This window comes from Pelecanus crispus, chromosome 6 (assembly GCF_030463565.1).
Source record: "Pelecanus crispus isolate bPelCri1 chromosome 6, bPelCri1.pri, whole genome shotgun sequence".
Lineage (NCBI taxonomy): Eukaryota > Metazoa > Chordata > Aves > Pelecaniformes > Pelecanidae > Pelecanus > Pelecanus crispus.
Window position 1 is genome coordinate 43,858,715 of NC_134648.1, and position 13,517 is coordinate 43,872,231.

At 37.4% G+C, this 13,517-nt stretch overlaps 1 protein-coding gene across 1 annotated transcript in view; it reads left to right on the forward strand.

The window, feature by feature from the left end:
• AKAP6 (A-kinase anchoring protein 6) overlaps positions 1 to 13,517 on the forward strand; it is a 235,430-nt gene that overhangs the window by 79,597 nt on the left and 142,316 nt on the right. Inside the window, exon 5 of the mRNA XM_075713039.1 lies at positions 12,440 to 12,536. Coding sequence (XP_075569154.1) covers positions 12,440 to 12,536 — 97 coding nt within the window. The remainder of the gene's footprint in view (positions 1 to 12,439; positions 12,537 to 13,517) is intronic.

The window sequence follows — 13,517 nt, forward strand, 5'->3', positions numbered from 1 at the left end:
ACTTTACATGCTACAGTCTTAAAAATATCATAGAGAAAGTATCACTAGTATTTTAAAACAAATTATACAAGTTGATTCACACTAGCGTTTACTTCTCTTCTGCATAGAAGTTTAGATGTCATCTCCATTCCAAAACCAAATTCTTCTTAAGATACAGGAGTTTTAAGAGTTTTATTATCTAAAGAGAAATGAAATAAGAATTTTCCTGTGTCCAGTATAAATGTTTCTGGCCACATCATGGCTCAGCACTTTCTTAGCTGTAAACAGCAAATCCTTTCATACAGAAAATAGATTGTATTTTCATATTTAAGAAATTGTATTGGTGAAGTAATGATGCTTCTGTGATATCTCATGATAACTGATCATCTGTTTGTAACAAGTCTGCTATGTCTGAAAAAAAAAATCATTCTCATCTCCCGGAAAATCTCATTTTCTGAAAAATGTCGGTTTAGAGAAGTATTAAATACCTGTTCTCATCGAAAATAAGGTTAAATACACATGCCTTGGGCTAATCTACTGGCTGCTTTTGTGGTAGCGGTGGTAACAGTAATTTTATTAAACGTATTAAAGCCTCTGAAATGACTAAGTTATGTACTGTGCTTTTGCTATATGAGCATTTCCAATGTCCATGGTAGCCAATTTAGATTTTTTCCTCAAAACACACAATAGGATGATGGTGCTAAAGAATCTGAGCACCATGAGTGGACTAATCTCTTACTTCCTAAGGACTTAGGTTTGAATCTGTTTAGCCTGTTGTTAGTTTGAGTTTTGAATTTCATGCTGTTATCTTGAAAGGTATCTTTGGTATGCATGGGTTCCTGAATGTATGTCCTTTTTATAGGAAGCACTCTGCAGAACATACTAATCAGAGATATAGATAAAACCCAGCAGATTTCAAATAACACAGGCAAATAAAAGGACTTAGGAAGAAAGACATCAGCCTTAAATGAAGGGAATGCATGTATATTGTCAGTTGTGGCTATTATTCAGGTTTTAAAATCTGTAAACCTGATAACCTCTATGTAAGTTTTTCTGTTTCTTGAGTTAAAGTGCCCAAGAACATCAAAAGGAAACGTTGCTGTCATTTGATACATTCGGCTGTACCTGTGTTATAGTCTGGAGCTAGAGAGTGCATGGTTGCTGGCAGTGGGAAAAATACAGATTTCTAAATTGTTTGGACTGTTCTTTCGAATTTCAGTTACTTTTTTGGTGACTAAAAAGGAGAAAAATCAGGTATATGAAAGAGAAAATCCAGCCATATATCCTGCTAATCAGAGTACTGTCGCCCTGACCAATACAGAAAGCTGCACTTGATCTAAAATTGTTTCCCATAAGGTCATGCAGTGCAGAAGAGCTGACACATATCTTTTCTCTGTAAGGAGAAGGAGTGGGCCATGTTTATGCTCCCAGCATCACAGAAGTAAGAGAACTGTTGTGGTGGAGATCTGTCATTACTAGTGTGTTTTTAATGAAGGAAGGGACTGTCCATTTACTGTCCTCCCACACAGTTGTTACTAGCTATTACCACACAGTCCCACTCAGGAGGTTTATTTTGTGGAAGCCTGTAGCATAAACAATATTTTCTTAATAATTTTCCCAGAGACTGAATGGTTTGAATATTGTTAAGAGTACTACTTTTTTCTAAACCTGTCTTCCAAATTTGTAGATAACTAACCTTGTGTGTGTACTTTATACAGCTGTGAATTAAAAAAGGATATTGCATTTACTTTGGTTTTTGATTGGTTCATATCTCCCCAGCACTCCTTTTCTTCTCTTTGCTACCACCCCAGATTTACATAGTTGTGCATAGGAAGGGGATAGGAACCCATCATAAAAGTTAGCACTGTTGGGCCTGCCTGTTACATATTAGTTGTTAACTAGCTCCTCAGGAGGCTGTCCCAGCTTTTCTAGTTCTGAGACCTGCAGCTATCTCTGGACAGAGGAGGCATTAAACCAGAGGCAAAGCATATTAGGATGTCATCCTAAAGTAGCTCTGCTTCTTCTACTGAAGGAGAAGGGAAAATTGCAATGACCGAAATCTAAACTCTTATCACTTGAGAGGATTTTGAAGTCTTTTGATCTAAGTGTATGGAAATATAGTGTATAAATAAGTTTGATCTATGTCTCAAGAACAACTGTATTGCTCTGTTGGTTTTTTTTAATTCATGATGTTTGAGGTTTAAAAACATTAGGATTTTATTCTCACTGGTATCCAGGATGCTTTTAAGCTAACATTTATTGTTTTGGAGGAGGGAGCAATGAGATCCTTAAAACACAGTGTTCTTTTACGTGCAAGAATACAGAGGGTGGTATATTCCTCTGAGTGTATATTAAATACCTGATGTAGTTTTCATAGAAAACAAGGCCAAATGCTGTCATAGAGCACATTAAACCCCAGATTGTTCAGACTTTGGGAAAAGTTTAAATTCATTTGCACTTGTGGGTGAAGCTGAACAAGGTAGGCTAACTTGATTTAGCAGTGTTACAAATGTTCATCCCCTCTTAAGTCTCACCACCCAAAACTGTAAAACTTGGGTGATGAGGTATCCCAAAATGCAGATACTCTGAGTTTGAGCAGTGAAAGTTAGGGATTCCACTGGGTCCATTGTGTGCCTGGCCTGCAGAAGTTGTTTGCATGCAGGGGATGCATTGCATGCAATATTGCATGCAATAATATAATGAAATCAAACTGCCCTTATAAGATGTTTTGAACTAACTTGATCAGGAAATTTCATTGAAAAAGTATTTCACATAAGTTCTGAATTAGAAGGTTTATAGCAATTGCAGAATAATCACTCTTTGAATGACAACTTGGTCATGCTCTTTACACTAACTTACCATTGTAACAACTTTTGAAACACCTTTAAAAATTTGATTTGAAAGTAATGTTTATTTTATTAATAAATTGCATAATGCTTATGTAGGAACTCTGTTCATTGTAATTTTTATGTCTATTAAAATGTATGCTATTGCCTGAAATTTTAGTATGCTGGTATGTTCAATATAGTTGTAGTCTGTAATTTGGTTTTGAAAGTGAAACAGAATTTATTTTTAAAAAATTCTGAGATTGGAAATCATTAAAAGAATATAATACCAGGATCTCAAAGGACAAACAAGCATGCTTTTAGCAACATTTAAACTATATTTGCTTTTACTTACCTGCCAAGAGCTATGGTCCACTCCCATGGGTTCTGTGCTATGTCTCTCAGAGGCATAATATCATTCACACTTTAAGTACTACAAGTAATACAATTGCTGTCTGTGTTTTGGTGTTTGCAATGCCAAAGCTTTCAGCAGAAATACAGAAAATTCAGGACATGAATGGAGGTCTTGGTTGGTAAATATTTTTCTTTGTCATGGTTTATCCCCAGTCGGCAACTAAGCACCATGCAGCCGCTCACTCCCTCTGGTGGGATGGGGGAGAGAATCGAGAAAAAAAAAAAAGGAAAACCCATGGGTTGAGATAAAGGCAGTTTAATAGGACAGCAAAGGAATAATAAATAATAATAATGATAAAGGAATATACAAAACAAGTGATGCACAATGCAATTGCTCACCATCCACTGACCAACGCCCAGTCAGTCCCCGAGCCAACTCCCCCCAGTTTATATACTGAGCATGACATCATATGGTATGGAATAGCCCTTTGGCCAGTTTGGGTCAGCTGTCCTGGCTGTGCCCCCTCCCAGTTTCTTGTGCACCTGGCAGAGCATGGGAAGCTGAAAAGTCTTTGACTAGCACAAGCAGTACTTAGCAACAACTAAAACATCAGTGTGTTATCAGCATTCTTCTCCTACTAAATCCAAAACACAGCACTATACCTGCTACTAGGAAGAAAATTAACTCTATCCCAGCCAAAACCAGGACAATAACAAACAAACTGAGATTCAATTTAGGAAGCCTTATGTTAACTTTTTTTTTTTTAACAATGTAAAAATGTTTAGACAGACAAAAGCAGAGAGAAATTTAGGTAGTGAAACACAAAAAAGAAATTAGAGTTGGCAGCAGAAGAATTTACGTGAGTTTGAAATACGAAATATCTGCAAAAATGGCCTCTATGCCTCCTAAACTAAATTTGCAAGATAGGCTTCCTGGAGAGTTGGACTGACTATCCTTTTTCTCCACATCTAAAATCATGCATTCAAAACTTGTCTAAATTACCTAAGAGGTGCAAACACAACTAGGAATGAGAAACAGAAATTGGGGGACCTAAAGTATTTAGTGTGAGGAAGATCGTGCTATTCATGTTTAAGAGGTAGCAAATGGAAAAAACATTGATTGCCTAATACAGGAATGGCAAAAGCTGTGACAGAGAAGAAAGTGATGAGGTGATATTACAGAAGTATGAATTACTGTAGGACTACTGGGGTAGAGCCTGCCCTTTTGTATTTAGTTTTGCTGGCCTGTCACAAATTCTGTGGCATGTGAAAGAACTAGGCTACTGCTCTGTCAGCCCATTGCATTGCAGTCCTTATCGCTACATTTTTATCCAGTCTAGATTTAAAGGTCTCATGGGATCAGGGCTTTCACTGTTTCCTTTAGGAGATTATTGCACAACCTAATAGATCTGACTTTTGGGGGGAAATTTCACTGGTATTTATCTTAAATTTTCTCTTTCTTAATTTAATTCCATTAGTCCCATCTACTATACCCTCCGATACTGTACTATGCTAATAAGTCTTCTTTCTGCTTGGAGTTCAGTTTCATGGAATATAGGTAGATAATAATGGCCCTTTGTCTTAATCATTATTTAGTGAGTCTTATTTATTTCTTATAATCTTCCACCATTTCCACCTTTAAACATATTTTGTTTGCTCTTCACTAAACTCCCACCAGTGTGTCTCTTCATAAATGTTCTTGGTCCTCCCAGGCAAAAAGTACATTCAGATCAAATGAAAGGTGGAGAAATTATGGAATTTCAGTAGTGAGGTTCCCAGATCAGTTTTCTGTCAATTTTAAAGGCATTTTAGATTATAATCTGGTATTGTGAATCAACATAGACAGTGATACTATTATTTTGCCCATTTTTGTATGCCTACAGATACCAGTGGAAGGAATTACCCCCAGAGAAACCCAAGAAATTATTGTCTGTTAAAGCTTTCTCATTGTTGCAGGGGGTAGAAGACCACACCTTCTTTCCACTAGCTTTTCAATCTTAAAAAATATCTACCGGCTCCCATTGGTTACAGAAGGAAGTAATGTAATAAGGTTCATCTAAGGAAAATGATGGTCATATTATATTAGGCATTGGAGATTTGCTTAGCAGTTGGTGATAATTAGCACCTTGGCCATCATTGCTATAGGGAGGATATGTTCACAGTCTCAGGGAGAGAAGAAAAAGACCCTCAGTGGGTGCTGCAGCTTCAGATCAGGATTCACCATGTTCTCCTTAAAAAGTAAAGGCAGAATCCTTTGCTATTGTGGTAAAAATCAGCCTTGACTATGGAGCTGCACAAAGCATTTCCCTAGTGCTTGTGTTCTGTTTAATAGGTGGAGTGTCACTCAGAAATACAGCTTAAAAGAAAAGAAGAAAATAAAAAATTCTTTATTGTCACCTAGGTTTTATGGAAAACATGAACAAAGGATACATTGACTGGAACCGTTTCACATGTAATGTTTAATTCCAAGGAAAACATTCTAGTGACTTCTAATACTAAGTAGGCTTTATATCTGTGATGAAAAATGTGAGGCTTTCCTAAATAAAGTATTTCCCAATTGTTAAAAAGTCAAATAGTTTGATGATATATTTGTAGATATGATGTGTGAAATGCACTATTTCACAGAAGATAGGATCTTTTTCCATGTACAAATTGCATATGAATATCCATTTTATATAACCATTGAGCAATTAATTATGTATTTAGTATTATGTCATTAAAATGCTAAATATATGACCATTTCCATATTAATATAAGGGCAGCTTACATGTTGGTTATTTTTTTGATTTACTGAATGTCATTGGTAGGTAGTGTTCAGAAGCATGAAAATACCACTACATTATTACATGGCTTATTAGGTTATTAACTCAAATACGTAAATATTAGGCAGTGTCCACTCCTCAAGAAAAAAAAAAAAAAAAAGAAAAAAAAATAGACAGCTACCTTTCCATAACCAAAGGTTGAATTCAGTACTTGATAGCTGGGTATTTTGTCATAACAAGCTATTGGGAGGTAACTGTGCCAGGACCAATACAGTTGCAAAAGTAACTGCATTAAGAATATACAAATAAATTAATGAACTGTTTTAAGTCATATTCACTTGAAGACAAATCAAATGTGGTAATTAAAAAAAAATTAAAATAAAATTTTCAACTTTTTTTTCTTGGAGATTATTGTTATATAACATATATTTAATAAATAAGTGACACATGTTTGTTGCTCCATTTTCTTAGAGCTTTACTGTGTGTTGAAACTGTCTCCCTATCCAAAACATAACATTGCTGATAATATTTGTGGGAGTTTGGTTATAGAATCATAGACTCATAGAATGCTTTGGGTTGGAAGGGACCTTTAGAGGTCATCTAGCCCAACCCCCCTGCAGTGAGCAGGGACAGCTTTAACCAGATCAGGTTGCTCAGAGCCCCGTCCAACCTGACCTTGAATGTTGCCAGGGATGGGGCCTCTACCACCTCTCTGGGCAACCTGTTCCAGTGCTTCACCACCCTCACTGTAAAAAATTTCTTTCTTATGTCTAGTCTAAATCTATTGTTCTTTAGTTTAAATCCATTTTTCCTTGTCCTGTCACAACAGGCCTTGCTAAAAAGATTCTCCCCATCTTTCCTGTAGGCCCCCTTTAAGTACTGCAAGGTCGCAATAAGGTCTCCCCACAGCCTTCTCTTCTCCAGGCTGAACAACCCCAACTCTCTCAGCCTGGCCTCGTAGGAGAGGTGCTCCATCCCTCGGATCATTTTGGTGGCCCTCCTCTGGACCTGCTACAACAGGTCCATGTCCTTCTTGTGCTGAGGGCCCCAGAGCTGGACGCAGTACTCCAGGTGAGGTCTCACCAGAGCAGAGTAGAGGGGCAGAATCCCCTCCCTCGACCTGCTGGCCACGCTTCTTTGGATGCAGCCCAGGATACGGTTGGCTTTCTGGGCTGCAAGCGCACATTGCCGGCTCATGTCCAGCTTTTCATCCACCAGTATCCCCAAGTCGTTCTCCGCAGGGCTGCTCTCAATCTCTTCATCCCCCAACCTGTACTGATATTGGGGGTTGCCCCATGCCAGCTGCAGGACCTTGCACTTGGCCTTGTTGAACCTCATGAGGTTCACACAGACCCACCTCTCCAGCTTGTCCAGGTGCCTCTGGATGACATCTCATCCTCCTGGTGTGTCAACCGCACCGCTCAGCTTGGTGTCATCTGCAAACTTGCTGAGGGTGCACTCGATCCCACTGTCTATGTCATTGATGAAGATGTTAAATAGCACCAGTCCCAGTACGGACCCCTGAGGGAGTCCACTTGTCACTGGTCTCCATGTGGACGTCGAGCCATTGACCACGACACTCTGGATGTGACCATCCAGCCAATTCCTTATCCATCGAACAGTCCACCCATCAAACCCATATCTCTCCAATTTAGAGAGAAGGATGTTGTGGGGCAGTGTGTCGAAGGCTTTACAGAAATCCAAGTAGATGACATCCATTGCTTTTCCCTTGTCCACTGCTGCAGTTACTCCTTCATAGAAAGCCACTAGGTTGGTCAGGCAGGACTTGCCCTTGGTGAAGCCGTGCTGGCTGTCTTGAATCACCTCCCTGTCTTCCATGTGCTTGAGCATATCTTTTAGGAGGATCTGTTCCATGATCTTCCCAGGCACAGGGGTGAGGCTGACAGGTCGATAGTTCCCAGGGTCCTCTTTTCTTCCCTTTTTAAAAATGGGCACAACATTCCCCTTTTTCCAGTCAGCAGGGACTTCACCTGACTCCCATGACTTCTCAAATATCATGGAGAGTGGCTTGGCAACTACATCAGCCAATTCCCCCAGGACTCTGGGATGCATCTCATCAGGTCCCATAGACTTGTGCACGTTGAGGTTCTTCAGGTGTTCTCGAAACTGATCTTCCCTTACAGTGGGAGGGGCTTTACCCCCTCTGGTCCCCATCTTTTAGTCCATTGATTTGGGAAGGGTGAGGAGAGAGGTTGCCGGTGAAGACCGAGGCAAAGAAGTTGTTGAGTACCTCAGCCTTCTCCTCGTCCATTGATACAAGTTCGCCTTTCTTGTTCATCGGGGGGGTACAGTTTAACCTTCCTTTTCTGGTTGATATACCTGTAGAAGGTTATCCTTCCAGAATTGTCTCAGTTGAAGAATCCCATTTCTTTTCTACCAGAAACTGTTCCCATCACTCTACATTTCACAATTTAATTGTAACTGTCACAGTGAGTGTTATAATTAAAATTCCTACATTCTTAGCCAAAATATGCATTCAATTGTTCAGAAATTTAGCAGTCCATATTTTAGTCATAGTGTGGTTTTCTCCAAAAATGCAAATGACTATTAGGAAATTTTAAATTAAGCTTTCTATTTCAAATTGTAAAATCATAAGTTACTTAGATAATTTTAATTGTCTGTACCATTGCTCTAAAAACTAAATGCTCTAGAAGCAGTGATATTTTTCTCAAAGGTATTTAAAAACATCAAAAATGAACCTCAAGAACATTAGATCTCAGGGGTACCCCAGTGCACCACACATGCTAATAGTATGATTGACTGAGAAAATTAAAATATTTCTTTTAAAATATTCTTTAATAAATAATTAAATTATTCCTTTTAACAGTATCTTAATCTGGCAATAGGTGTAAAATGCTGTGTCATTTAAACTAATCTATGTATAAATTGTAGGTTTGCAAGATACTTAGTTGCTTATTTGTGTTTCAGAGACAGAAAGTACACTGGAAATAATTAGTTGGACATATCATGACTTGAAAAAAATGCAAAACATATTTTTGGAAACAAAAATATTTAATAGTTGACCGTCCTTACTGCAGATATGAATAGGTCAAGGCCCAGGCAGTGTTTTACCAAATTGCAAAGATTTGCTAAGAACAGAGGGTTGCAAAACAGTGAAAGATTACATATCAGAGCTCGATATGTACGTGCTGTAGGACACCTACTCAATAGAAGTTTCCCAAATTTCAGGATCTACAGGCATAAAATAAATCCTCAGGGGAACTTCAAATAAATATTTTTCCAAATAATTTTTCTCATCTTCACTTGTACAGACAAATAAGCTGAGACGGAGAGATTATTATATGCTGGAAAAGTGCTCTCTTATTTTTAGTGTGTTCAGAGCCCAGTGTAGATCAGGAGGTGCTGCTTTTTTTCCCCATGGAGGTTCTGCAGTATGGTTGTCTGATGGATCAATCAGTTTCCTGAAAGTCAGGGGACAGCTTCATTTTGTGAACGCTGGGCTCCTTTGCCCCATGCAGTCAACAAAAGATAGCACTCCTGGGGCTTTGTACTTACACTTTTGGAGTCTTTATTCCTGTTTATTTACAGTTCTGTAGCTTTAATAAAACTTCATGATTCCTGCTCACTTTTCCTTTTTGCTAAATAAGAACAGTTGATATTTATATATAGGTGCATTGTGACTGGGAAAAGTGCAGAGAACTTCATAAGGGAATTTTGCTTGTTGCAGCTTGTAAACTACATTATATACACTGTAGTGCTAGGGATGACATTAATGTGTTGTTTAAAAAGCTGCTGTCAGGCCAATGCACATGCATTTTCCATAATGTATATGTGCTCATGTGTGATATTTAGACTGCTCCATAGCTGCAAATGTGTCTGGAAAAATGGCTTTGATTAATTGACTTCCCTTCCTCTCTTCAGATGCTGAGGCTCCATTTATTATCAGGGAAGATCAGAGGAGGAGGGGAGCAGAGTACCTGGGTCACACACTGTTAGAGTTACAATTTTCCAAATGCCATAAGTAAACAGTAGTGAATGGGAAATATCCAGGATGGGAGAAGACCTCTGTGTTTGAAGGTCCTCCTGCATTCCAGATATTTGGTCTAATTTTACCTTTAGCTGTGCAAATTTGCATCTCTCCATTGTATATACATGTAATACTTGTTACATCTTCAACTCTGTCTGCTTTTTTCATGTGTCACATTTTCAGCCCTGCAGGTATGAGGAACCACAAGCACTGATGCACTGATTGAGGGCTATTCTTTCCACTGTTCCTTGTCCATTTGTTCCTTTTTCTTAGGAGATTAGCACCCATAAGGAATTACAGATATGTATATAATTCTAAAGAGAAAACTCATACTTCACTACATCAACTGACAATTTCCTTCACTTTTGTTTGTATTTATACTTATATGAATGGTTCCCTCCTTTTGATGCCTCTGTGCTGAGAAGAGTTTATTTCTGCTAAATTTAATGTATGTTCACGGTATTTGTGCCATGCATAATTTATCCATAAAAATCAAAATTTTGCACAAGGAGAATATTGCTAGTCAAAACCCAAAAGTTTGGCCCCATCTTTATTCATCATATTTTGCTTCTTCAGTTTAACATTATTACTGGTTAATAGGTGCACCTGAAAATCAAGCTCTATTGTAGTACCTGGTGCGTTATGTTAAATGAATCTTTTCTAGGACAGCAAGTCTCTTTTTTTCCTAATGAAAAAGAATACCTCATCTTTTCCAATTTTCCTATCAAACACATCCACATCATCTCGAGACACTGCCACATCCAGCTGCATCTATACTCAACTTCAATTATATGAAATTACACAACCTACTCTCAGGTCCTTTAGGTTCTCTTTTGCTGTGCGAGGCACACGCATAGTGCATTTCCTGTGAAGTGCATGATTACAAACTATTCAGTACAAGCCTGTTTTAAGTAAACAGTAAATTAAATATTGTCAGTGCTTGTTCAGACATGCTCTTATGAAGGAAAACGAACTTCTGGATTTGGGTTCATAAAACTCTAGATTTAAGAAAGGGACGGACATAAACTAGGCATCCTTTTTCCTTTTTAGCTTCTCTTGGCTGACCCAGTTGTTCAACAGCTGGTACAAAACAATATATTCAGATGCCCATACAAGGAATATTGGGCTAGACAAAATGCTGAAGGTAGCAAAATTCCTGTTTATTGCTCTTTATTTGAATGGAGAATTCTCAAAAACATTCTGTCACTAACTGTCAGGTACACTGCTGCCTGGAAGACTGTTAAGAGTCTGTCTGAGCAACATACCTCTTTCAACCATGACAAATACAGTAAAAGAACATAATTTTATTACAGTTCTGGCAATATTATTTTCTGCTACGCCAATCAGCCTGACTACAGGAGTTAGGAAAGAAAGGAAATATTTGCTTCCCTAAGAAATGAGGGCTCTTGAGTATTTTGTGGTGTCTGCTCCTTCAGTACTAGCACGGTCACTAGGATTTGGAGAAGTATAAAAAAGTTTTATAAAAACCAGAAGCTACAAATGTGCACTTGCAAAGTCTCCTTTCATTTCATCTCTGCCAGTTAACTCTTTCCCAAGAGAAGGCGAAACTCTTTTCTTCCAAGGGGTCAAATATTGTTTTCATTCATTCTGTAGACATTTCAAAGAGACCAAGAGTTGCATGTGCGTGTTCAGGGCTGCACATGATTTATGATTAAATACAGCAAGTACCCCTTTCTTTATTGTATTTTGTTTCTCTTTCTTACATGCAAGTATGAGTGAGAAGCTCTGGCAAATAATTCACAAATTTATCCAAGTTATCAGTGGTGTGTGAAGTGGCATAACATATAGTAGTAGACCATGTTTCCAGTTCCTCTCTCTATTACTAGATTTTAATGCAATTTGTAAAAATAAAATATAAGTTAAAAACAGAAACAAAATACTTTAATCACTGTTAAAGCAGGGAGTTTATAAACTAGTAAAAATATTAGTGCAAAAAAGGATGAAAAATACTTGCTTTGCAAATTAAGAATGCAGAGATCTAAAGTAGTCTGATTTGTTCTTTGAAAACGGATATGAGAGTTAACTCAGAAACACAATATTAATAGATTTGTATGAGTGCGCATAAGGCCAATATATTCAATGCTGTAATTTTTTTATGGTTTCATAAATAGTGCTATCACCAACATTTCAAAGAAATCTGAAAAAAACAGAGCTTATATGTGGTGGCATAAATTTAGTGTATTTTATAGAACACTGTTACTCCAGATATAGCCTACGGGTTGTGACTTTTCATAAAACCTAATGAATTTCTAGATTTGTCAGCTGTTTCAACACAGATGCACTTTGCTGATCTAATGGAAACATTTTGAGCCCAGATCCAAAATATCAATAGCTTTTAGTATCGCAAATTAGTTTGGCTATTGGGTAAATGGGGATGTAGTTCTTGATAAAAAGCAGCAAGTAATTTTGTACGTGTGTTTTATGAAAACTGCCTCTCCAATGTCTGATACTGACTTTTTTTCTCTCTTTTTTTTTTCCTTTTTTTTCAGAGTTTTAAGTTGAATGTAGATAGCCACTGTGCTTTAAAAGAAGCAGTGGTAGAAGAAGGACGTCAACTTCTTGAGCTTATTGTATCTCACAAATCAGGTAAATCCTTCTGAAATATTGCAAGTCTTTATGTCTCCAGACTATTAAAGAATGAAGAAGCATTGCTGTAAATTACTGCATATATTCACTTCCTTATGTATTATTAATATTTACATTATCAGATTGACCTTCAAGATTTATAAATGTTTCATATACTGCATACAATGCAGTGATACTTATAAAATGAAATACTGCCTGCAAATAGTCTGTTCATTTTATTTTGGTCTTGCTGCTCAGCTGAGTTTCAATTGAAATCACATCACTGAAAACTTCACACTGACACATTCTTTGATGTAGGTGCTATGGAAATAACAGTAAGATAATGAATTAGGATTTCAAATATATATATATTTTTACATACTCTGCATGGGTAATTGCATTGGTAAAGCTTTATTTTGCCACTTAAATTAATTCTTACATCGATTTTAATATATTTATGAGGAATAGATTAAAATTAAAAATACCTTTTTCCTTTGGTTAGGCTTGTTTTTTTCTGTAGAGGCCTTAAATGAGAGGAGGGAGAGAGATATACTGATTTCCCTTTCTCTAACTCCCACCACCCCCTATATTTTTAGACGTTTGCATGACTTGTATGATAATAGGCTTTTAATCAGCATATACTGCTACGGAGTGCCATCTTAATTTTGGCCTACTTAGCACACTTTTCATCCAGGTTGAAGTTATCCTTTGGTCTATGGTTTTCTGATCATGCTGTACATTGTGCCTCTATTGTTTCACAGTGTCAGACAGATCTGTGTAATGTGAAAGCTATAGGAAATTAGTGACTTCCAGGTATAGTTCCAAAGAGGTATAGAAGCCATAGCACAGAAGGGTAGTGCATGTCATCATATACTTAGAAATGGTAATCTGTAAACTACAGAAAATATTTACAGGTGTTGGAGGTCAGAAAAATGTATTTGGAAGATTACGAAATGTTTTGAGATAAAGACTAGATATTAGACGGTGAGATTACCATAGTGT